The 26,537-nt window shown below is 41.9% G+C and overlaps 1 protein-coding gene across 5 annotated transcripts in view; it reads right to left on the bottom strand.

The window, feature by feature from the left end:
- The window catches only part of PPP1R13B (protein phosphatase 1 regulatory subunit 13B), a 144,480-nt gene that overhangs the window by 101,475 nt on the left and 16,468 nt on the right, over positions 1–26,537 (bottom strand). The window contains exon 1 of one of the 5 annotated variants that reach the window (XM_037901022.2): positions 16,203–16,343. The exons of 3 other annotated variants lie outside the window; for them this stretch is intronic. In XM_037901022.2, the coding sequence (XP_037756950.2) occupies positions 16,203–16,328 (126 nt within the window). In that variant the 5' untranslated portion in view covers positions 16,329–16,343. Of the gene's footprint in view, positions 1–16,202; positions 16,344–26,537 lie in introns of those variants that run through there. One more of the 5 variants, XM_037901023.2, reaches the window with a different exon arrangement.

Here is a 26,537-nt window from a genome sequence, read left to right on the forward strand (position 1 = left end):
ATCCCCTTACCTCACAGGAGTTTTATGAAGAATCAACATTTGTTTAACATTACTACGGCCATGAGAGCCATATAAGAGTTTGAGGAAATTATTAATTCTGTCTTCAGAGCAGGGTTTACATAGTACGCACTGTGCAGTGGGAGGCCAAAGGCTACACATTGAACAATGAAGATTAAACAAAATATTCAGCAGCTTCTCATTAATCCATCCTAGACTTATATTTCAGTTTGCATAAGCAGGACAGATAAATTCTATCCTTATACTTATAACAATTTTCATTCACAGACCTCACAACTTTCTAAAAGGGGATGATATTTGCATAGTTTTGTAGCCAGAAACTGAGACAGCCAGTGAGTCAAAACTGCAAACAGAAACCAAATGTCCTAGCTTTTAGCTCAGTCCTCTATACCACTGTTGCCCCCTGCCTCCCTTCAGCCACCTCCTTCCCAATATACTGAAGCTTAAGGTCTTTGAAATCACTACACTTCAGTGTTGGAAAGGCAGTAATCTAAAGATGAGGCTACACTAGACAAATTCACACCTATGACTCTCCACCAGTGGTAACAATGTTGGAAGCTATAGTGTAGATAGGATGCAGCCATCTTTTGATTAGATAACAGTTGTAAAAAAAATGCCTGTACCTACACAATATCTTCAACTGTCATTAGCACTGTCAGTGAATTAAATATTTGACTTTTCCTAGGGTAGACAAGGCTCATAGACATGATCACAGTATTCCATGGCCGTGGAATTTATTGCAGAATTCACCCCCTTGTACCTGAATAGTTTACTGGAATCTTGTTTTAAACTAAAAAAAATTCTCAGTCTTTCCGATTATGAAATTTGTAACCATGACATGAAACTAGTGTAAATCAATACAAGGGTACCTGCCTGCATCTGCAGACAGCCTAAATCAAACAGCCTTGTGAAGTATGATCTGCCCCATTAATCTCAAATTGGGTCACCATGAATTTTACAGTATGTAATTTGATATTTTCCCCACTAGGGCATAGAATTCAGCCTGCCACTGAATTCACCATTTTTACTGCATTTAAGTGCCCAATATATTTTTTTTCTATCTGCCTATCCTGCTAGGACCTGCCTTCAACTTTCTGTTGCTCTGCAACTTTCACCACAATGCTCCTTGAACTGTTCCAGATAGCCAGGCAGGAGGACGGGGAACCAGTGCTGAGTCTAACTTGCAACTGGGGACCAGAAGTATAGGGAGCAAGCTAAGCAGCCCAGAAACAGTGCAGCAACTGAGGCCTTCAGACAGGCAGATATGCTGCTGAAACCAACTATAAGCGTTCCAAATACATATGGATGGGAAGGAGCTGTGGAACAGATCACCTGGAGAACACAGGGAAAACATTTTCAAACACAATTATGGTTGAAAATAAATCAACAAATTTTGCATCAGAGTATTTTCAACTGTGAGCCATAGCTATATGTGATTGGGTGTGGATGATGGGATGGTAATGACATTTCATGGTGACAGAATAAATGAATGTTGCTTCAGAACTTAAGAGCTTCCACCTCAGATTTTGAACCAGTGTGTCGATGGGGCCCTGTCCATATGCAATTTTTTACCCTTATGAAAAAGGCTTCTTTAACCTCTTGACTAAGGTATGGAGGAATTAGCGAGTCCTTATCTATGGATAATGGATTTTCAAATGGAAACCACTGCAAAATACCTGCTCCCACTAAGAGATTGTTCCTGATAAAGGAGGATTTAGACACTTTAATCCATGCTTTCATATGCTCCCTGCTTGATTAGTGCAATGCATGATACTTGGGAACGATGCCCCAGACAATGAGGCAAAAAAAAAAAAAATTCAGGAGTAAACCATCTCTAGACCGCAATACTTTCATTTGTTCCTCACTGAATACCAAGTTAGGTTTCAGATATCGCTATTTTCTTTGTTCTCCATGGGCTGAGGGTCTCTGAGGAATTACCTTTACCTCTGCACTTAAGATTTACCACATCAGCTACATGTCTCAGGAACACCATAACTATCTAGATCAAGAGGAAAACCGACAGGACAGACCGCTATGTTGGTAGCTGGCCTATGACTGGGAAAAAAACTTTCCTAGAAGAGCCAAGAAAAACCACAACCCTTAACTTCAGAATGAAATGCCTCTCCACCATCTTTTCCCACAGTAACATGATGATAATTATTATTATTATTATTGAGAAAGGGAGGAAAGAACATACAGTATTGTTTGAACTACTCACGGGATCTTGCACTCAAATACTACTTCAACAAACACAGCAGATAGAGATAAATATATATCTTTTCCACTACATAGGACTTCTTATTTAGAAGAAAATATTTAGTTCAAATATTTTTCATTACAAATGCTAGGTTTGTGTTTCTCCAAGATCCAAAGCATTAGACTTGCTAACTAATGTCTTAAACTGCAAGTTAAAAAAAAAAACAGTACATAAAATCCTTTTGCTACCTTACCCTTCAGTGATATTTACCAACTTAAGCAGTTAACATGAATGGCTTTCAGGCTTCAGTGCATTTCAACACAAATGCATGCTTTCTGATGTTCATAAAGTATTTCAGTTTCAGAAAGTAGGACAAGCTGTCAGAATGCAAGATAGTGCTATGCTATTTCAAGATACTTAAAAATCATATTAAAAACATAAGTCACATGATTCTTTTAACAGGATTCCTACTTTTAACCTAACAAACTGGAAAAAAGTTAGATCGGTGGTGCTGTGGGGGATAAAGGGAAAATGACGCAAGCCTTTTAAAAAGTTAATACTACATGGTTTTGTTTTACAAATAACTGGCCTTTCATCTAAAATTTCATTTCCATTTAAGTCTGAGGTTCCTGACAAACTGAATTATATGATCATTACATTTTCTGCATGTAATCTATTTTATGTCCACACTATCTTATCTATTTGGAAATGTTAGATACGTTAAGGATTACAAAAAACCCCACATAATAAAAACCAAAAAAACTGTTGAAGCAATGGATAGAATAGATTAAAATAAAAATACTAGGGCAGTCAAATGATTTTAAAAATGAATCCTAATTAATCGCAGTTTTATTTGCGCTGTTAAACAGAATACCATTCTGGAGGGCACTTCAGAATCTTGAACATTGGGTTGAGTGCTGTAGCTATCTTTAGAAATTTCATATTAGTACATTCTTTGCATTTTTTCAAATCTGCAATGAAAGTGTTCTTAAATAAGGGGTGGGCAAACTTTTTGGCCCAAGGACCACATCTGGGTGGGGAAATTGTATGCAGAGCCATGAATGTAGGGCTAGGGCAGGGGGTTGGAGTGCAGGAAGGGGGCTCAAGACAGGGGGCTCAGGGTAAGGGGTTGGGGTGCAGGGGTCTCAAGCCAGGGAGTGCAGTGCAGTGCAGGAGTGGTTTGGAGTGTGGGCTCCAGCCCAGTGCTGCTTACCTCGAGCAACTCCGGGGTGGCAACAGTGCGCAGCAGGGCTAAGGCTAGCTCCCTGCCTGCCCTGTCCCTGTGCTGCTCCCAGAAGTGGCCACCATGTCCAGCAGTGGCTCCTGGGGGTGGGATGGGGTGAAGCGGGGCAGGCAGCTACACTGCATGCTCCCCTCACCTGTCAGTACAACCCGCAAAGCTCTTAGTGGCCACTGTTCCTGGTCAATGGGAGCTGCGGGGGGCAGTGCCTGCAGGCAAGGGCTGCACATAGAGCCCTCCCCTACCCCTCAAAGGGCTACAGGGACATGGTGCCAGCCACTTCCGGGAGCAGCATGGGGCCAGAGCAGGCAGGGAGTCTGCCTTAGCTCTGCTGCGCCACAGGGCTGGCAATCCTGCGAGCCGGATTGAAAGCCCTGACGGGCCAGATCCTGTCCATGGGCTGTAGTTTGCCCTCCCCGGTCTTAAAATTGACCATATGCTGGGTTGCCATCTGAGATTGCCATAACATGAAATATATGGCAGAATGAGAGTAAAATCAGAGCAGGAGACACTGAACTCCTCTGGGGAGAATTAAGGGTTTTTGTTTTTAAAAACAATCAGCATGGAAACGTGTCCTCTGGAATGGTGGTCAAAGCATGAAGGGGCATACAAATGTTTAGAATATCTGGCACGTAAATACCTTGCAAAGCCAGCTACAAACATGCTATGGGAACACCTGCTCTCACTCTCAGGTGACACTGTAAATATAAGAAGCGGGCAGCATCATCTCCCATAAATGTAAACAAATTTGTTTGTCTTAGTGATTGGACTTGTAGGCTCTAAAGTTTTAGATGACACTCAAAAACAGAAGTTATATATAATCTACATTTGCAAGTTTCATTGTCACGATAAAGAGATTGCACTATAGTACTTTTATGAGGTGAACTGAAAAATACTATGTCTTGTTTCTTTTTTAGTGTAAATATTTGTAACCCAAAATATAAAGTAAGCAGTGTACACTTTGTATTCTGTGCCGTAATTGAAATCAATATAGTTGAACATGTAGAAAAGTCAACCAAACATAATTTAAATTGGTATTTTAATCACACTTAATAAAACTGATCAGTCAATTTTTTAAATTGAGTTAATTAGTTTTGTGATAAATCACGAGTTAATTATCTGTATTTTTTAGGGCTGTCAATCGCAAGACATTGAACAGTAACAAGATTTTCCTTCTTGTTGTCCCATTTATCTTTCCCATTTTTAGATACAAGGGTAACCAAAATGGTCAAGTTGTACAAGATAATTTGGTAGAAGTCATTAACCTAGGAAGCATGATCCCAAATATAACTATGTTTGTGGCTAAACTCTTGTACATATGCATTACTACAGTTATCAGATTGCCCCTTCCACACCACAGCCTCCAGACTACAACAGTGAGTGTGGGAGCAAACAGAGATAATGCTCCTCCTTTTCCAAAAGTTAGAAGAAACAGGGTTAGGTTGATTTGTTTTCAACTTTATCAGATGTTAGCCAGAGCTGACAGAGACAGTAGACTAAGCAGAGTTCAAAGATATTTCCATAGTAGCAATCCCACTTTCCTCTATTATGTGCCACTGCAGGAAAACCTGGACATTACCCCTACAAAGGTCATGACCCCATACAAAAATCTTGGTTCTCACCTTCAAGGGACTTAATGGTTGGGCCTAAGGTATCTAAAATATTGCCTAAAGCGCCAGGATGAGGACTGATCAGCAAATTCTGTCTGTGACTCAGTTGTCCATTACAAGATAAAGAGAATTTGTGCATGAGATAGACCTTTTGAGACTCAGCCCAAGACTACAGAACAAACTTCCATGCACTCCCAGAAACACCATAAACACCACCCCAAATTTCATTTCAAGTGCAAGGCACTCTTCAACCTTGCCTTTGCTAACTACAGCCCTGCTACTTGAGGTTGCATTACAAAGTTCAGTTTTACCAAGAGCTTTAAATCTTTATTTTGGAAAAAATAAAGTGACAGGGCATAAATCAAAACAGAATATAAACATTATGTCCTATTTACTATTCACTTAGGAAAGAAAAATCAAATGCACAACTACAAAACGGGAAATAGCTACACGCTGATAAATTTCTTGGAGTTACAGTGGATCACAAAATTAAATGAGTCAACAATGTGATGCAGTTACAAAAAAAGGCTAATATTCTGGGGTGTATTAATAGGACTGTTGTAAGACAGACATAGGAGATAACACTTGTGCCCTCAGCTGGTGTACTGTGTCCAATTCCGAGTGCTACCCTTTAAGAAAAAAGGTGGACAAACTGAAGAGGTCCAGAACATCAAAAGCGATAAAAGGTTTAGAAAAACCTGACCTATTAAGAAAGGTTGGGGGGGCGGCATGTTTAGTCTTCAGAAACCAGGACTAAGGGCAGACCTGATAACAGTCTTCAAAAATATGTTAAGGGCTGTTATAAAGATGGGGATCAACTGTTCTCCATGCTCACTGAAGTGGGACAAGAAGCAATCAGCTTAATCTGCAGCAATGCAGATTTAGATATTAGGAAAAGCTGGCAGGTTCCCCCTAGGGTGCCACCTGGGACTGGGGTACCACTGAGCCCTCTGACCCACCAGCCTGGGCTCCCTCTCACACTGTGCTGCTGTGACAAGTTGCAGAGCCCTCCAAGCTTTCACTAGCATTCAAAGAGGTAGGGACACATCCAGCTGCAGTTACATGCAGGCTCTCTAATCACCAGCCTCTGACCCCAGAGCAGTACTGTCCTGCCCTGGTTAAATCTGGCCAGTATAAGGGTTTATCCCCGGTCTGCCTCTCCCTCAATGTGAGGACGCCGATGCACACTTATTGTAACCAAGCTGAGATTTTTCCCCCCCCAGACACCTTAGTTAAAAACGCACACTGGTTTGGATTAAAATATAAAATAAATTTATTAACTACAAAAGGATTGATAAGTGATAGTAAACAGATCAAAGCAGATTACCTAGTAAATAAACAAAAATGCAGACTGATCTTAACATACTAGACAGGTGGGATATGAATATGCAAATTCTCACCCCGAGTGATAAACAGGCTAGCAGACTCCTAAGGCACAAGCTGCCTTGGCTTTGCAGCTTGAGTTTCCCATACACAGGCTAGAAATCCCTTTAGCCTGGGACCATCACTTCCTCCAGTTCAGTCTTTGTTCCTTAGGTGTTTCCATCGTGATATCATTGTCCCCCTTTTATATCTTCTTCCCACTTGCTGGAAAACACTCTTTTCCTGTGATCTGGGTCAAACAGTTCCCATTGCATAGTGCTATCTGAGTGGTTTCTGTTGTACACAGTTCCCAGGGTAATCCTTGTGCTTGTGTGCATTTCCTCAAAAAGCCATTAACATTGTTTAGCTTTTATTGTTTAGCCTTGTTGGAGTCTGTTTTTGAAGTTTTGTTGAAGAATTGGTCACTCGATTACAGGCCTAAAAGTGGCAAAGAGATTGAAGTGTTCTCCAACTGGTTTTTTAATGTTATAATTCTTGAAGTCTGATGTGTGTCCATTTATTCTTTTAATGGAGACTGTCTGGTTTGGCCAATATACATGGCAGAGGGGCATTGCTGGCACATGGCGGCATATATTACATTGGTAGATGTGCAGGTGAACGAGCCTCTGATAGTGTGGCTGATGGGATTAGGCCCTATGATGGTGTCCCCTGAATAGATGTGGGCACAGCTGGCAACGGGCTTTGTTGCAAGGATAGGTTCCTGGGTTAGTGTTTTTGTTGTGTGGTTGCTGGTATTTGCTTCAGGTTGGGGGGCTGTCTGTAAGCAAGGACTGGCCTGTCTCCCAAGATCTGTGAGAGTGATGGGTCGTCCTTCAGGATAGGCTGTAGATCCATGATGATGCATTGGAGAGGTATGGTACCCGCCCCAAAGAACATACAGTCTAAATATAAAATGAGAGAGACCAATGGCTACCGACAGACTTGGAGTACAAGGAAACAGTGAGACAATAATGGGTCAGCAGGATAGGCAGTGGTCTCAGTACACCAGCATCCATTATCAAGTGTTTTTTAGAGGCATCACAGCAAAGGAGTTTTAAGGAAGGATTTCAAGGAGATGGATGTAGCTAAACAGATGAGGTAGATAAATGATCTGGAAAAAGGAACAAACAGTGAGGTGGCAAAATTTGCAGATGATACAAAATTACTAAAAATAGTTAAGACCCTGGTAAACTGCAAAGAGGTACAAAAGGATCTCTCAAAGCTGGGTGACTGGGCAACAAAATGGCAGATAAAATATAATGCTGATAAATAAAAAGCTATGCACATTGGAAAGCATAATCCCAACTATACATATAAAATGATGTATAAATTAGCTGTTACCACTCAAGAAAGATCTTTGAGTCATTGTGGATAGTTCTCTGAAAACATCCACTCAGTGTCCAGCAGCAGTCAAAACAAACAGAATGGTGGCAATAATTAAGAAAAGTATAGATAACAGGACAGAAAATATCATGTTGCCTCTATATAAATCCTTTGTACACCCACATCTTGAATAATGTGTGCAGATGTGGTTGCCCCATCTCAAAAAAAAAGATATACTGGAAAAGGTTCAGAAAAGGGCAACAAAAATAATTACGGGTATGGAACAGTTTTCATATGAGGAGAGATTAATAAGACTGGGACTTTTCAGCTTGGAAAACAGATGGCTAAGGGGAGATATGATAGAGGTCTATAAAATCATGACTGGTGTAGAGCAAGTAGATAAGGAAATATTTACTCCTTCTCCTAACACAAGAACTAGGGGTCACCAAATGAAATAGTCAGCAGGTTTAACACAAATAAAAAGGAAGTATTTCTTCACACAGCCAGCCTGTGGAACTCCTTGCCAGAGGATGTTGTGAAGGCCAAGACCATAACAGGATTCAAAAAAAAGAACTAGATAAATTCATGGAGGATAGTCATTGATGGACCTATTAGCCAGGATGGGCAGGAATAGTGTCCCTATCCTCTGTTTGCCAGAACCTGGGAATGAGCGACAGGGGATGGATCACTTGATTACCTGTTCTGTTAATGCCCTCTGCGGCACCTGGCACTGGCCACTGTCGGCAGACAGGATACTGGGCTAAGTACACCTTTGGTCCTACTGGGTCAGACCATTCTTATGTTCATGGGAAGATCCTAAAGCATAAGGGACAGCAAGGGAGAAAAGCATGAAGATGTCTGTGAGAAAATTTAATTAGTGGGCTTTGTAGGCAGGCAGGCATCATTTGCCAACTGATGAGGAAAAACTGACATTTCAATAGTAAATGAGGAAAGGATAGCTAGGGTAGGGATACATCATAAAGGACTTGAAAGTGAAGACAAACAGCAGCCGCAGAACTTTTGGATGTGCAAGGCCACATTCCTGGATCTGTGAGCCAAGCTTGCCCCAACCTTTTAATTGCAAGGACACCAAAAATGAACCGCGATAACACTGCAGAAGTGAATGGTGAATGCACTGAAAATATCTGTAATGCCAAATGGCTACCAGTTAGAGAGAATTTTTTTAGCAGATAAATTCACTGTAGGGCCACTGTCACTGTCATGCAAGTGTGCAGTCATTAATCATCTCCTGCTATGCAGGACTATGACTCAGCAATGTGCATGACATAGTGGATGGATTTGCAGAAACAGACTTCCAGAACTGTGGTGCAGCAACAGACAGCATGCATATCCTTATTTTGACATCAGGCCACCTTGGCAGAGTACATCCACAGAAAGGGCTACTTTTCTATGGTTATGCACACATTGGTGGATCACTGGGGACACTTCACTGACATCAGTGTTGGGTGGGCAGGGAAGGTGCATGACACTCTTCTTTAAGAGCACAGAACTCTTCAGAAAGCTACAAGCAAGGACTGACTTTCCCAAAAATTGCATTACCATTGGTGATGCTGAAATGCCAAGAGTGATCCTGGGTGACCCAGCCTACCCCTTGTTCATGAAGCTATACAGCAGCCTCCTTGACAGCACCAAGGAAAGGGTTTAACTACTGGCTGAGAAAGTACAGAATGAAAATTGAATGCACTTTTTAGTAGACTGAGGGATGCTGGTGTTTACTCAAGATTGGATCTCAATGGGGGAAAAACTGCAATGGTTATAGCTGCCTACTGTGTTCTGCATAATATTTGTGAAGCAAGGTGGGGGGGGAAAAGAAGAGTTGCTGCCAGGGTGCAGGGCAGAGGTGGAATAGTGTCTGCTGAGTTTGACCAGTCAGACAAAAGGGCTATTAGAAGAGTTCAATGTGGAGCTATACAACTCAGGGAGGCTTTGAAAGAGCACTTTGACAGTGAGCCACAATAATGTGGTTTGTGTGTACTGTGCTCTACCTGGCACTGCTGTTTTGGGGCCCTGTTATGAATTGTGTGGTGCTTGGTGTACATCTATAAATATAACACCTTCAATGCACCTATTAAAAACTTTGTTGTGCTTACTGTATATTCATGATTAAACAGTCACTGATCCTATGAGTTGTGTCACACTGTATAGTAACAAGTGGGTGCTTTTTGAACTGCTAGGCACTCTGCAGCATATGTTGTGAACTAATAAAGGTGAATTATTTTCCAAATAGAATTTTATTCAATAATAAGACTAGTGTAAAAAGTGTACAATGTAAGAGCAAATACATTAAAAACTTAAGAATGGAACAGAACTTAACAAGGGGAGAGCATGTTCACATCCATTTTACCTACAAATACAGCAACCGTGGCTTTCACAGGTCAGTGTACATCAGGGGTCTCAAACATGCAGGCCACATGCGGCCCGTGGAGTTATTTCCTGGGGGCCCATCATAGGCATAAACTCCACCAGCAGCCATGCTCCCCTCACCCCCCTGCCCACCCCTCAAGTGTGCCATGCCCCTGCTCCTCCACCTACCTCCAAGTGCTTCCTGCTGCCAAACAGCTGTTTGGCAGGACTTTCTAGGAGGGAGGGGGAGGAGTGGGGACGCAGTGCACTCAGGGGAGAAGATGAAGAGAAAGGGCTAGGGGCAGGGCCTCGTGGAAGGGGTGGAGTTGGGACAGGGCCAGGGGCAGGCTTTTGTATCTTTGTATGAAAAGGTTACAGTGATGTGGCCCTTGTGGTGATTTGAATTTGAGATCTCTGGTGTACATGAAGCTATGGTTGTCCTTAACGTCCCCCAGGGTGGAGTGGTAGGGATGCAGCCCTGACACCATGTGGATGCTGATGGGAGATGCTGTAATGGAGTTCTCCGTGGAGTGCAAAGAGAAGTGAGCTGGTGATTGTTGAACCTGTAGGTCCACAAGAGTCAGCAGCATCTGTGTTTGCTGCTGGAGAAGCCCCATTATGTCCAGATGCATCTCCCCCTCCTTTTCCTGCTGGGACTCTCTTCTCCACTCTTTCCTTCTCCAGGCCATCTGCAATGTTCACCCTCCAGGCACTTTGCTCAGTCTCATGCAGCACTGGCTTGCAGAAACTCACTGAACATATCATTCCAAGTCCTCTTATCTGGTTTAGTCATTCCACACATGTGAAGGGAGAACCCCTCAAGGCCACAGCAACCGCAGATGAAACACAGGAGGTACCATGGTCAGTACAGTCACAACAGAAAGCAAAAAATTAAGATTCAGAACTCCCTTCCCTTGCTCCCCTAAAGTTTAAAAAGACATGCTTATCAGCATTTTTGCTTCAGAATGCGTGTGCACAGAAGTGCTCACAGCACCAGCCCTGGTGAACGTGGCCTGCCTGGGATGAGGGAAAATGACGAGGGAATTGTTCAGTTGCATGAAACTGAGTAAAGGGCAATGGCACTGAATACTGGCACCATTTTCCACAGAGAGCAGTGATTGTAGCTGATATCACTCTTGAGGGTAACAAAGGCAGAGAGAACACAGTTGCTGCTGGTGTCCCAAAGCCAACTAGACCTGAATGCTACTTGCCTGTGTATGCAAAGGTGCCTCCTGAAATTACTGTTGACTGATATGGCTGTGTGTTCGACACTGGAGGAAGAAATAAGGCTGCCATCCCTAAAAACCCTTCAGAAGAGGATTACAGAGTACCTCCATGAAAGTTTCATTAAGATCTCAGCAGGATTCAAGGGACATTCCTGTGTACATAAACTGCCTCATGTGCCCTCCCAAACCTCTAAGGAGTGAAAAGCAGACAACACTACCTCTTTAGTAAAAGTAAATTAATGAAAAGTCAATAACTGTGTCCTGTTAAGCTGGGCCCCCCCCATCACTTGTAACAAGAAATGAATGTACACTTACCTGAGGATCCATCCTCCTGCATGGGACTTGCCCATGCTTGACTGGACTGAGTGTAGTCTCAAACAGGTTGAGAAGGTTCCCTCCCCACTCTGAACTCTAGGGTACAGATGTGGGGACCTGCATGAAAACCTCCTAAGCTTACTTCTACCAGCTTAGGTTAAAACTTCCCCAAGGTACAAACTATTTTACCCTTTGCCCTTGGACTTCCAAACGTTTATCTGGGTTTATTTATTAGGAAAGCGTTGTTTGGAAATGTCTTTCCCCCCAAAATCCTCCCAACTCTTGCACTCCACTTCCTGGGGAAGGTTTGCTAAAAATCCTCACCAATTTGCATAGGTGACTACAGACCCAAATCCTTGGATCTTGAACAATGAAAAAGCATTCAGTTTCTGAAAAGAAGGATTTTAATAGAAGTAAAAAAAGAATCACCTCTAAAATCAGGATGGTAAATACCTTACAGGATAATTAGATTCAAAAACAGAGAATCCCTCTAGGCAAAAACTTAAGTTACAAAAAGACAGGAATATCCATTCTATTCAGAACAGCTTAATTTCTCAGCCATTTAAAGAAACCATAATCTAACGCATATCTAGCTAGATTACTTACTAAGTTCTAAGATTCCATTCCTGTTCTGTCCCTGGCAAAAGCACCACACAGATAGACCCAGACCCTTTGTTTTTCTCCCTCCTCCCAGCTTTTGAAAGTATCTTGTCTCCTCATTGATCATTTTGGTCAGGTGCCAGCGAGGTTATCCTAGCTTCTTACCCCTTTACAGGTGAAAGGGTTTTTCCTCTGGCCAGGAGGGATTAAGAGGTGTTTACCCTTCCCTTTATATTTATGGCACAGGTCCTGGCTTGTGGCTTAGCTGAACCCCTGGTTACATCACCCATCATCCTCCTCACCCTTCATGTGATGGGCCCACGACTTCAACTCCTTGGAGGGATCCATGGTGGTGGGCTCTCTAGCAAGGAGAACATACACCTCTTTGTAAAAGCAGTAGGTCTGTGGTTCAGCAATGGGATGAATTGTTGGCCTCACTAGTCTGATAACCTGATGCATTTCTTTCACTTTTATGCAGCACTGCTGCTAGTCCCTCTCGTAGCCTTCTTGTGCATCCCCCATGGCAATTTCTACACTAAGTCCACAGCTGTCCTTGGACAGCCTCTTCTCCCCACAGGGCCAGGAGATCAAATATCTCTTGTCTGCTCCACGCTGGAGCACATATGAAGCATGTAGTCAGCATGGTCAATGCGGCAGTTGCACACAAAGGAAAGCTGCTAGGTGTACTTGACTAGCTGGACAATCAGGAAAAAAGGTATTTAAAGGACATGGGTGGGAGTGGTAGGAGGCCTTCTGGTCTGTGTGACCCCTGGCAGTGGAGTTCACAATTGTGACCAGAGCAGTCAGTGACCGGAATTGTGGGATAGCTACTGGAGAATTGTTAGGGTTGACCTAAGTAATGCAACATCTACACTTATGCTGCATTGACCTCAGCATATCAACTACAGCTCAATGCAGCTAAGGGAGAGGGTGTTATTGTACCACTGTAAACGGGACACTTACACCAGTGGAAAACAGATTTAAGTGTAGAAATATGCACAACTAGGTCAATGCAAGGCAGCTTACGTTGACCTAACTTTGTAATATAGAATGGACCTGTGACTGAGAAAGAGGGGGAGAGGGGGAGAAGGGTGATGGGATCCCTGGTGTTCAGCTGGAGTCTGTGGGACCGCTGTGTCCCCTTAGCCCAGGCTGGAGGGAGGGAGAGCGAGAGACAGTTCTCACAATGCCTTGCTAGTGACCAGCAGCAAACCCCTCCATGAACTGTTATAACTCAGCACAACCGCATGTGGAGTCCCACACTCAGTTATATTTTATGAATGCTCCAAGAGCCACTCATGAATGACAGGGAAAGGCACCAGCCCAATCCCACAGCTGCCAGTCTTGCATCTCAGGAATACAGTCTTGAGCTGTTCAAGACAAGCAATGCAGATTTAATAATTGGTTCACCACTTCATCAGTGGAAAGTGGATATACACCAACCTTTGCAAAACCTGAGCAGATTTGCCACACACTTCATACAAACTTACTGGTAAAGAAACAGTAAAACAAGTTTATTGATTACAAAAAATAAATTAAGTGACTGACTTTTTGCCTGAGTTAGTTACCAAAAGAAATAAAAAAGCACGCAGTCTAAACTCTCAACCCTATGAGAACGGGCAACTAGACTAAGCAGTTTCTCACCCCACTGGATATTGCTGTTCACCCTTGAAATCTGGGCCAGGCCCTTCAGTTGGAGTCTTCAGAACGTCCTTGTTGCTTGCAGCGTAGGTGGGTGAAGGGTATAAAACAGGACAAGCATACCCTGTTCTAAGTCCCATGTGCTTGGGGAACACACAAGTCCTGACATGTCTGGTGGGAATTACTGAGTCTCTAGGCAAGGTTGAGCAGTTCCCCTGGGGTGGCCTCATCTAGGTGAGCCACTGAATTGTAGCTCCCTTGCTGGACAAGGGCTGTTGATAGGTTGTTTGGCATGGTGTCCTTGCTGTTGTCTCTGGGGGGCTAATATCTGGCTGATTCCCCAACTTAAAGCATGTTTTAGTGACCACCATACAACACAACTGTCAAAACTTCATATGTATTAATGATATACATATGGATAGAGAAGACTTTCAGCTGATCAAAACCTTTCCCCAATACATATAAAGCATGCCTTGTAAGGTAAGATCATGATTCTATAAAAATAAGGAATATGGGGTTCACAGGACACTCCAAGTTAGGAGCTCTTTCTTAACCATGTTGAATTTGAACTAATGGCTAGCCATCCACAAAGAGAAGTCAGGGACAGGCTAAGATTTTAGTTTGGATAGAAGGAGACTAGTCTTAAATTAGTGTGTCAGAGACGATAGTTGAATCTGTGCTTATGGATGAGATTACCCAAAGATTGGTCCCCTTTTCCCCTCAGCACCCTAACAGAGCTCCGTGAATTGTCCACAGATGGCTGGTGGAGGGGGGCAAGGGAGGATGTGGGACATGCTTAACAAGCGTTTATGAGAAGCAGGAGAACCAGGATAGGACAGTCACAAAAGCCAAGGATGGACAAGATTTCAGGAAGAGCATGGTTGAAGACAGAAGGTTTAAGGAGGATGAGGATAGATCACTGGTTCATGAGTTACATAAAATTTGTTCATTTACTTAAAGCTGCAACTTCAGGAATCACTTGACTGCATGAGAATCTCAGCTTTCCTTTTAGATAAAGCAAGTTTCTAGCCATCATGGTGAAGACTCAAGAACCCAGATGAAATTTTTTTTAAGTGATTTTAAGCCACTTAAACCCAAAATTATATATATTTTAAAAGGCCTAATTCATGATTTTTGAATGTTTGGGATCTTCAATACTGTAGTCAGCTTTGAATGACCATGCATTTTGGGTAGGATTTTAACACAGCAGGACTGAAGAGGGAGAATGGAGGCAACTAATTGTTTTTTCTGAAAGGAGGCACAATCTTCAAAAGTTTGCATGAATAGCATCATCCTTTAACAGACTTCTTACCCTCCTCTGTAGTTTGAGGTATTTTAGGCAAGGTTTGGGACAGTGAAGAAGTGCTGTTTGCTACAGTCCCATGTCTGGCTTTGTGAATGATCACTGAAAGGTCCCACAACTCCCACTAATTTCCAGAAGTGACTGACCATGTACTGTGACTCAGGAAATTAAATTGTATGGACTTCATGGCAAATAGCTGTCTGACAAGATATGCAAGGCTACTAGTACATTTAATGTTTCCCTCCTTATTCATAAGACTGACCCACAAAAAAAAGTTATATACAAAGTAATAGTTTTTATTAAAGGTACTATACCTCTCATTCTACCATACCTTCAGGACTGCCTTGTTGAATTTGAACACTTACATGCTCCAAGCAAGCAGCAACTTCTTTAAAATGTATAAGCACAGACCCTGCTGCAAGTAGACAGACATTCTAGACCATTTTCTTTATTATCAAGCACTGACATAAGGGAAGTTGACAGCTTAGAAACTTGTTAAAAAAAATAAGTGGTTTGGTAGGCTGTTTTAAGACTGTAACAAGCCCTTGATCTTCAATATATTGTTTACCAGCTTGAGAAGTATTTAAAAAAAGTGAAACCAAAGATCCCTTAGAAGTCAAGAGACTGTCTGAAGACAGACCCTTCCTTCTCATACTCCTCGGGTGAGTTGCAAATCACTGGATAACAACTCTGCTAGAGCATTACAAAAACACTATAGCTAAATTTTAGTTGAAAGCAGAATATAAGACATCTGTTTTGTTCTGAGCACTTAAATTTAGCTGACTACTTTTTAAACTTCAAAGTGAACTCAGAACTGCTATTTTTAGGCTATTCACATAGGAGAGGGCTGTTATCAGGCAAATGTAAGCTCCTAAAAATCAAAGGAATAAATCCCACCCACTTATAAGCTTTGAGCCATCATAAACTTTCATGGTTAGTCTTTGTAAAACATGGTTACAAATTAAAGTTTAGTTTCAGAGCAAATACTATAATATAATCCCACCTTTTTTTTAATTACTTTGTCCATTTTCTTACTTTCAGGCTTCAGTCCAATCTTTTCTGGTAGCCAAGATTTTTCTTTTGACTTGTTTATAATACTTTGAAGAACCATTCTTAAAATATTCTTCATGTGCAGAGCAGTAAACAGTGAACATAAAATAAAGAAGTATTTAAATAGGTGATGTATTGCTGAAGTCTAAAATAGTTTCTATGAACCAGCTGCTACACTGAGAATCTGCTTAAATGGATGTCCCTTTAGTCTACTGGCATATTAATACAAGTAATGACAAGCAGTGATAAGATGTTCTAATGAAAGAAGACAGGCCAGGGCTGTGACAGGAACAAGATAGAGGATCAAGTTTCACCTAATTAGGCAAACTTGCACTAGGAGAGTTCTACCATCTTATTGTGCAATATTCGTCTTTGCTTGGGATTATAACAAGTGTTGGCAAAGATTAAGTGTTTATGTTAAATCATTACACAAGACTTTCCATCCTTGTTAGAAACCCACTAATGTTTTTTTGTTAAAAAGATGTTAAGTTGCCCTAAAGAACATTAAGAATGGCTCTAATGTCAATGTTTAAATATGCTAACAAAGCAGTTGAGAATGAAACCCAGTCTGTTTGCTTAAAACAAAACCCATAGATCTATATCTATATCTATCACACACACACACTTTTCAAGCCCTGTCCATTTCTTGGCAGAAATCTGCCTTCTGTTGGATGTGGGTCAAACAGCTACCGCACAATGACTGGTAAGCTGTGTTTATTGCTGCTTCTGCACCTCAGAGGCCAGAGAGTGATCACCATCCCACACCTCAACAGACCCTCTTCTCTACCACACAGGATCCAAAGCTGCAGGAGACTCCTATGAACCCAGCTGCAGCTCCCTAAAGGCATCAGAAGAGCTGTAGCACATTTTCCAGCCCCTCCATTCCTTTTGTTCTCACACTCGGAGAGCCCAGTTAAAGGCGGAAAAGAAGAGGCTGTGACAAAGTATCCCCACAAGCAAAAATAGGAGCCACCAGTGGATCTCACATATCACAACCCTCTGACATGCTGAGCTACACATCACCAGTAGCTCCTGAAGTGTGTTTGGGGTGGGAGGGGGGTGCCAGGGTGCGGGAGGTATAGCTGATCCAAGCAGTCTCCCTCCCTCCTCAGAAGGAGGCCTTCATGGGTGACAGGTCTATTAAAAAAAAAATTGGGAGGATCATCGCAGACCTCCTTTGAGGGAAACAGAACCATTTAACTTGTTAGAAAATGGGAACATTTTATAGAACTAAAATGTTCCCTTTTGATTTTATTTATTGGAAGGAATGGGAAATCTAATTCTCCAAACCCAGGACTGTCACGGATAGCAAATTTAGTTGCCAGTAAAGAAGATTGAGGTTTTTCAAATAATCCATAATTGAAGAGAATATATTATGTTAAATAGGGGAAACACTGTGCTATCACTACACTATGCATACTTGCTCCATTCTTGGAAACAGGAAGCATACTGAAATTTAAGAAACCTTCTCTAAGAGGTATTGCGGATAGAGGCCTTGTCTACATTACAAATGTAGATGCGGCATATCCCCACAGAAGGGATTTTTCCTGCCAGCACAGTAACGTCACATCCCTGAATGAATTATGTTATTTATGATAACAGAGGTACTGTTTGCATAGCTGCATTTACACTGGGAGTTTTGCCAGGAGAACTATGTTGGCTAGGTGGCTTCTGGCTTTTTCACATCTCTTACCAACAGTTATGCTCACAAAACCTTGTGATGTAGACTTGGCTGGTGCCTGTGCTCACGCACACACATGCAAAACTAAACTGATAGGTTTAATTTTAAGTCTGTCAGCCACTCTTCAGTGTTCTTTTAAAGAAAACCATGAACTAAAATAAACCTTTTTAATTCAGCAAAGAAGGACATCAGAAGGATGAATAGCACCTGTATCTAAGAACTGCTGATTTTACCCAATAAACTATGGAGCATGCCTTTGGGAGGTGCAGGAATGTGTCAAGGGAGGCATAAGCTTTTTTTTGGGTAGCTGGGGCTCCTGCAAAAGGGTCATGCACAACCCGGTGGCAGGGATAAAAGTAGATGCTGGAGACTGGGCTTGCCTTTCCCTCCCCTGCACCCCTCTTCCCTCACAGGGAGGCAGCCCAGGCTTGGGCTCACCTCTTCCCCTCCAATCCATCACTTTTCATATTGCCAACCTTATTTCTGTGCTGCTGCTGGCACAGCCCAGCCTTCAGAGCTGGGTGGCAATATATGTACTTGTGGGAGGGGGCATAAAAACTACAGACAAAGAAAGGAGAGGGGAGCCTGATTAAACAAATTTGAGAACCATTGGGTTAAATAATGCAGTAATCAACAGCTGTGCAAGCACAGGGTAGTCTCTTCTACTCTTTCCCAAAACCCTGACCCATAGTTGCATGGCTTCTGAATCAGAGCTCTTGGCCCAAGTCATTTGCCTGTAAGGTCTAAAATGATTATTAAAAAAATCCCTTACTTAGGAACAATATTAAACACTGGACAGTGGATGGAGGGTAGTTAAAGAGCTCCCTGACCGGCTAGTTTGTTGAAGTCATCAATAAGGTCCTACTTCAGAGCAGTATCAGGGTACGTAAAGAAGTTATTTTGCATGAATTCCCCCCCTCCCCCCAAAGGGTCAGATTCTGAATTTGTTTTAAGGAGAAGTGACAGGTATATACAACCTACAGCAATAGGTTTTGGGATTTCAACTCTGAATTAGATACAAGCCAGGTAGATGCAAGGTCCAAGAGGCTCATGAGAGTCTCTGAAATAGTGGTCTTGTGAAATGAAGTCCTTAGTGAGCAAAAACATTGGGATGGATAACTGCAAGGACAGGACATGCTCTGCTTGTTCCATAATCCTAATTACATAAATCACTGATAAATACAAATGTGGGCCCTAATCCTGTTGCATTTTAAACAGGCAGAACTTTATGACCCCCTTAGAGTTCCACCAAAACCAACAGGGATGGATGGGAAAAAAGGAAACAGTAAAAGTATTAAAAAGAAATTTTAAATAGTCACTGGTTAAAATGAGTCAAGAATTATTGAGATAAATGAATACAAACAGACAATGTTTAATAGGCATGGGCTAAAAATGATTACTTGAAGTATGCAATTAAAACACAAATACACACTGGCAATAAGCAAGGATTAAAAATTACTTCAAAATAGTGGCAATTCAAAAAGAAAGAATAGTAAGACCTGTGTAGTACTACTTAGCTAACCCATAGTTTTTATAACCTTTGCCCCCCAAACACCTTGACTCCTCCTACTGTTTTCATTTCCTTCATATCTTCTTGTATCTCATCCTGCAAACTCTTATGCATATGTTCATATGAGTAAATCTGCACAACACTTAAAGTTTGCAGGATTAGCGTTTCAGATTGCAATATGAAGATGACAGACTGCCTACTTTTCTTTAAATAACTTTCTTCCACCAAGATGGTTGTTGAATCTGTCCATTCCTCACTCTTATATCTTTGACTCCTTTAACCTCACTCTCCCATCATGAGATCTAGTTTGCCCATTCCTCATCCCTGGGCTCACAGCCACATTTCCTCTGCTCCTACTGTGAGAGGTCTGATGGAAATCCTGTGGCCAGCCTGAGTTTCTCCCTTACAAATTCATACTTTCCTCTTAGTTCTGCCATCTTTCTAGCTAAAGAACTCTACTTCTCCAATTTAACTGAATCCCAGGCCCCACAATCCCAGCCACCTTTGACTCACTTCTCATACCCTCCCTTCTTCCTCCTCTAACTTTTCTCTGAATAGAATCATAAGGATTTATTTCAAGAGAAATCAACCTTCCTCCTCCCCTCAGCTTGCCTTTCATTCTCCCCTCCCACATCACAGATGCAAAAATTTCTCATCTGCTTTCTTCCACTAACCCCTTATTGAGTCATGTCACAGTGACTCAATTCCATATCTTAATCTGCCTTGTGCCCTCTCTCCTCTGCACCCTTACTCTTCCTTAACTTCTCTCTCCTCACCCCACCCCACCCCAGCTCTTTCACATCACAATACAATCATACTTTAGGCTCTCCCAACTTCAAAATCCCACTCAACTCCACTTGTATCTCCAAGTGCCGCCCATCTCCCTTTCACCTTTAAAGGTCATTGAATGTGCTATTTACAATTACTGTCTGGAGTTGTAGGAGAGGAAGTCCATCCTAGACCCTACTGAATCTGGCTTACACTCACTGCACTCAACTGAAACTGCTCTTGCCACATCTCTAATGACCAGTTCCTAGCCAAATCTCAAAATCGGTACTCCATCCTCATCCTCCTTGATCTATCAGCCACTTTAACAGTTGACCATGCTGCTCTTGAAATCACATCTACTCTTGACTTCCATGACTGTCTCCTCCTATTCTAATTGCTCCTTTAGAGTATCCTCCCCATCCCCTTTCCAGCTTTGTGGGTTTTCCACAATCCTCTGTTGTCAGATCCATTCTCTTATCCCTCTACATGTAATCTCATCCACAAGCACAAATTCAACTACAATTTCTGTGGAGGATTCCTAGAGCTCTCTCCCCTAGACCTGTCTAATTTTGTCCAAACTCTGCCTGTCTCTCTGCCATCTCCTCGTGGATGTCTAATTGTCAGCTCAAGCTTAACAGTTAAAAACTGAGCTCTGTAAGGGACCGGGTCATAGCCAGTCTGACCTAGCCATCACAGCTGGGCCCAGGTATGCAAGAGCCAGGTCCCATAAGCAAGAGTCAGGCTGGAGTTAGAGACCAGAGATCACAGGCAGTACCAGGCTAGATTCAGGGAGCAGGAATCAGGGAGAGTAAATGCTATTAATACTAGTAGGGCCCAGTTATTCTTGGATGTACTAGACAGGTTTCTTCAGATTGACACTGAACCAACAGAAGGTGATATCACTTACTAAAACCAAGTCTAAAATGTTGAAGATACCATAGAAGAGCTGGTCATAGGAAATAACTTGGATTGAGTGATCTCAAATTGATTCAGTTGGAATTAAATGGAAGGATAATCAAAACCAGGTCATCAGCTATGGGTTTATTTCAAAAACAGACGTTGGGAAATTAAAGGGAATTAAAATAGTCATCATCTGGACTGAAGAGCTCAAAGACTTAAATGAGAAGGCTTGGAATTTCTTTAAATCAACCTCACCAAAGAAAGCACAGCTATCTGAAACTTGGATCCCAAGAAAGAATGGGGAGAGGACTTGTAGGGAAAGGCTCCAGACCCAGCTGGATTAATAACCACCCCCAAAAGGTTATTAGGAATAAGCCAAGAGCCCGTAGGGAATAGAAAAAGGGATTGATCAGCAAAGAAAGCTACATCATGAAGGTTAGAAAAATGTAGGAATAAAATGAGTAATCTAAAAGTCAAGCCAAATTAGCTTTTGCCAAGGAAATTAAAAAAGGTTTTTTAGTTATATAAATAAAAAGAAGAAAGGATAAAGTTGGGCTGCTATGCTGTGTGGATGGGAAGGAGATTAAAGATAGTATACGTATGGCCCAAACACTAAATGAATACCTTGCCTCAGATTTCAGTAACAAGAATATGGAACTTGTGCATGAAGGCAGTACAGCTAGAAATGGAAAATCACCACATCTGAGATGGAAAAGCTTGAAGAGTTTAAGGAACTCAAATTGGGGGAAGGGGAGAGGAGCGTCCAGATAATTTCCATCCCAGCATGCTGAAAGAACTGGAACACAAAATTGCTAATCCAGTAGCTAGGATTTTTAATAAATCTGTCTAGTCAGGGGTAGTACCATATGACTGGAGAATATCATACTTGTATTTAAGAAAGGAAAAAGTAATCTGGGCAGTTACAGATTTGTTAATCTGATCAGTACTATGCAAGGTTTTAAAGCAAAATGTGAAGGAAAGAACAATTAAATTAGAGGTAAATGGCAATGCAACAGGAGTTCAAAGGTAAATTGTGCCAGTCTAACCAGATTTCCTTCTTTGAGAAAACTGAATTTTTCAGTAAGGGAAGTGCAGTAGCTCTAATCTATTAGGACTTCAGTAAAGCACTTGGCACAACATGGGAAATTAGTCAAATTAGGGAAGATGGAGATCAGTACAACCATCGTAAGGAGAGACAGCAACGGGTTGTGCTGCAAGGTTATCTAACTGCAGAGAGGTTACTAGTGGAGTTCCTCAAAGATCTGTCTTGGGACCAATCTTATTCAACATTTTTGTTATTGACCTTAGCATAAAAAGTAGGTGTGTTTGCTAATGCTACAAAGTTGAAAGACATTGTCAGTACAGAGGAGGATCAGAATATTATACAAGAAGATCTGGATGACCTTGAAGACTGAAGAAATGGGATGAAATTCAATAGTACAAAGTGAAAGTTCATGCACTCAAGGTCTAATAAGACTTTGTAACAAGCTAGGGGCTCATCAACTGGAAGTGACAAAGGAGGAGAGACCTGGGTATGTGGGTCAGTCATAGGGGGACTACGGCCATCAATGTGATGCAGCTGTGAAGACGACAAATGCGATCCTGTATAAGGCAAGGCATTTCCAGTAGCAATAAAGTAATATTAATGCCATCATCTTAAGACCTTCATTTGGAATACTGTGCATAATTCTGGTTATTCATGTTCAAGGAAGATTAATTTAAACTGGAACAAGTGCAGAGAAGAGCTACAAGGATGATCAGAAAATGGTGGGCCTATCCTATGAGAGGAAACCTTAAGAGCTTGGCTAAAGAAGAGCTAATGAAGAAGGGACATGATTGCAGGGTGGATAAAAAACTATTTTTAAAAAAAATCTGCTTTGAGGGGGGGAAAAAGCATTTATCAAAAAAAATCAATCTAAAGATATAGTTTTAATTAAGATCTCATCATGGAATAGGGATTATAAATTCTAATTCTATAGTATGAGACAATATATTCATGTAATGTTTAAGAAAAGTTTTGTAAATGAGTTCTAGTAGTTCATGGATTAGGAACCCAATCTTATAGGGTGCCACAGGCTTCTGTATAGATTTAAGTTAATCTTTCTACCCACACAATGGGACTCAGTGCTCAGTCTAGAAGATACCATCAGAGAGGCTTAGTTTTGCAGTTCTCAAACTGTGGATTTGTGTCTCCAGAGATAACATGCTTCTTAACAGCAAAAATGTTTGTTTGTAAATATATATACATAGAGGTGAGAAACAGACCTCAACCCTATTGTCCCTTTGCAAATTTGTGTACAGAGTCAATCCCTTACCTCTCTAAAAGTGCAAAGTTTCTAAAAGTTCAATGAACAGAAAATTGTTGGGGGTGGATTAGATCTGGACAAGGAGAAGAAGTCTGGAGATAAATGAGAGAAGGGAGGGACATGCAGTAGAAACAAAAGTGAAACTCTTTGAGCAGCATATTCCAGAAGTCTTGAGGTCTTTCTGAGTGTAGCCTTAATTGATCTGAGATCTACCTAGAAGGGAAAACCTATAATGGTAGTAGGCCATAAAGGGAGACCCATTTGGGAACAGTTTAATGAAGCTTCTCTACCTGTGGTTAAGACAGGCACATGTGCAAAATGCAAAGAGTGCAATAAAGAAATGCAAGGCCTGGCTGCCCAAATGAAACATCATGAGAAGAGTTCCTTCTCAGGAGGAAGCTGTGTTGAAGATGAAAGGAACATGTCTGAACATACAGGATCTTGAGGTTGGTAAACTTTTTTATTTCTTACTTTAAGGACTGCCTGTCTACCTTCTGGACTAGTCTTGAAATCTCATGTTTGAGCAAAAAAACTATAGTACTATCATTTTAGATGCAGTTGATAAAAAATAAATAGCTGAAATAGGCAGATCTTCCTTTTACAATGTCACCTTTAAAGTAGTTCTGAATAGTAGTAGTCAGTGAATGTAATGAGTAATACTAAATGAGCAGTATGCTAATAAATTAAATAACTGCATTGACTTATTTTGTTTAGGAGAATCCATCCTCAATCTATAGGATTCTGAAGACTATCCACCCTAAAGATCACTATCATTTTCTATAGTTTTGGAGTTATCTGCCAAGGATAGTGATATGTTATGGAAGTATTTTGCAATTTCAACAACCACCACTTTGCAGCAGCTGCTCTGAAAAAAGTGGGTGGAACCAAGCTAACTTCCACAAGACCTGTGATGGAACTCAGTAGTAGACTGTTTTGAGCACTATATCAAGAACTGGCCTAATCTGATGACAGTTTGTGAACAAAATAGTGAAAAAAAAACAGATGGCACTGTCACAGCCAAACTTCTCAACATTGGGCTTAAGAAAAATGTTGAACACATACTGAGTACCCTGAAGCCTATTTCTGTAGCCTTGAACAAAATGCAGTGAAATAGCTGTTTTATTGCTGACGCTGTTAAATTTGGAAGAAACCGAGTGAGATCTTAAATGTGCAATGACAGTTAAATTACAAGCATTAAAAAAAACAAATGGGACAAGCACTATCTCCAGCTCATTTTCTTGCAATGATTCTCAATACTCAGAACCAGGGTGTGACAGGTTTCAATCGGTCCACCAAGCCCCTAGGGGGCAATGGAGAGCTATGGTCCCATGGGCAGGCCTTAGTCACACCTTTCGGGCGCTGGGGAATTAGCGGAAACGGAGCGCTGGCACAAGTCAGCAGCGTGCCTCTCAGGCAGGGGAGTGCCAGCACGAGTCGGCAGTGTGCCCCTCAGGCAGGTTGGCCGGGATAGGGGAACGCAGGCCCACCCAACTCCACTCTGTTCCAGCCCAGGACCCTGACAGTGGTGGGAGGTGAAGGTCCTGCTGCTGGGTCAGCGGGGGGCCATCCACGCCCCACTGACCAAATACCCCCACCACATGGTGCAGTTCTGCCCAAGGGCTACTTCCTACCCGGTCTCTCAAGTGGGCCTCTCTGGTCCCTCCAGCTCATTCAGGTATTCAGCTGCTGGCAGCTCCAGCTCCTTGTCTGTGTTGGGCTCACGCTGGCCTGGGTTACAGCCTGGCTCCTCCAGGTCCTCAGCGGCTGGCAGTCCTGGTTGCCACAGGCCTTCCTCCTGGTCAGGTTCCTCCTGGCCCAGGGCCTCCCTGGGTAGGCAGCAGGGTCTGGAGAGAGCAGCCAGCAGCCTGTGTCTGTCTCCCTCCCTGGTGCTTCTCTCACTGGGCAAAGGGCCCCGCCCTTTGTACTTCCTGTCCCACCCCTCCCCTTCCGGGGATTGGTGTAAGCTTGGTCTGGCCCTGCCCACTTAGGCTGAGAGGGTGGCTCTTTACCCTCTGGTTCAGAGGGAAGCCACCCTGGCTCCCTACACAGGGTCAGACCTGATCTGCTGAAGAAGAGGAGTTGGCTATGACCTGGACATCCAACAATCATCCCTCCATAATACCAACTAGAATAAACTTCAGAGCTAAGGGTGAACCATTCAAGAAACGTGTGTTTGCTGATGATGTTTTAAAGAAAGTCACACCAGTGAACTGGTGGAAGTCACTTAAGCACTTGGATTCAGAGACTGTTGAAGTGATAATCTCACTTTTAACAGCAGTAGCTTCTTCTGCCAGTGTAGAAAGAATATTTTCTTCCTTTGGACTAATTCCAAACTGAGAAATCGTTTGGGACCTGAAAAAGCAGGAATGCTCATTTTTCTTTTCCAGATTATGAACCAATAGGAAAGTGAAGGTGAAGACGACCAAGTTAGCTGCAGAAGCCAGTATTTTAAGTTTCTCATGTTGACATAGCTGAAATATTTTTAAAAAAAATCAAATCATTTAATTTTAGTTAAAAATAACTTGAATAAAAAACCTGATTTTAAAAAACTTGAATGTTTAAATTCAAAAATTCATGCTTGTTTTGGAAAATACGTTTGCTGAAGAAAAAAATCCAGAACACACAACATTGTTTTATTTAAATAAAACAATTTAAATGTCTGGTAATGTTCTCCTCCTAGTACTACACTGCAAGAAAAAATCCTCCAAATATTAATGGATTAACCTGTTGAACTGGAGATAGTTCACCTCCCACTCCCAATGACTTCATAAGTATCTGCTTCATTTACCTTTGGTAAATGAAATAAACAATCATTCATTTTCTGATACAGCTGTAAAACTAAATCAGAAAACTTTTCATAATAAATCATTCTAAAAATGAAACCTACATCTTGGAGTTGTGAAGAATATGTATTAAGGTTACAACAACCAACAAGAATGCACTTTTATGTAGAAAACTATGATTGCATAGAGTCTTCCTGACTAGTGACTTATATCAATTTGATTTAAATCAAATCCACCCTGTCACTAAAAAAACCCTTCAGAGCATGATCAGAAAGGATTCCAGGAGGATCCAGACGCAGACCAGTGGAGGAACTGAAGCTGAGATAGGAAGTGGCCCAGG

Source organism: Chelonia mydas, chromosome 6 (genome assembly GCF_015237465.2).
Source record: "Chelonia mydas isolate rCheMyd1 chromosome 6, rCheMyd1.pri.v2, whole genome shotgun sequence".
NCBI classification, from domain to species: domain Eukaryota; kingdom Metazoa; phylum Chordata; order Testudines; family Cheloniidae; genus Chelonia; species Chelonia mydas.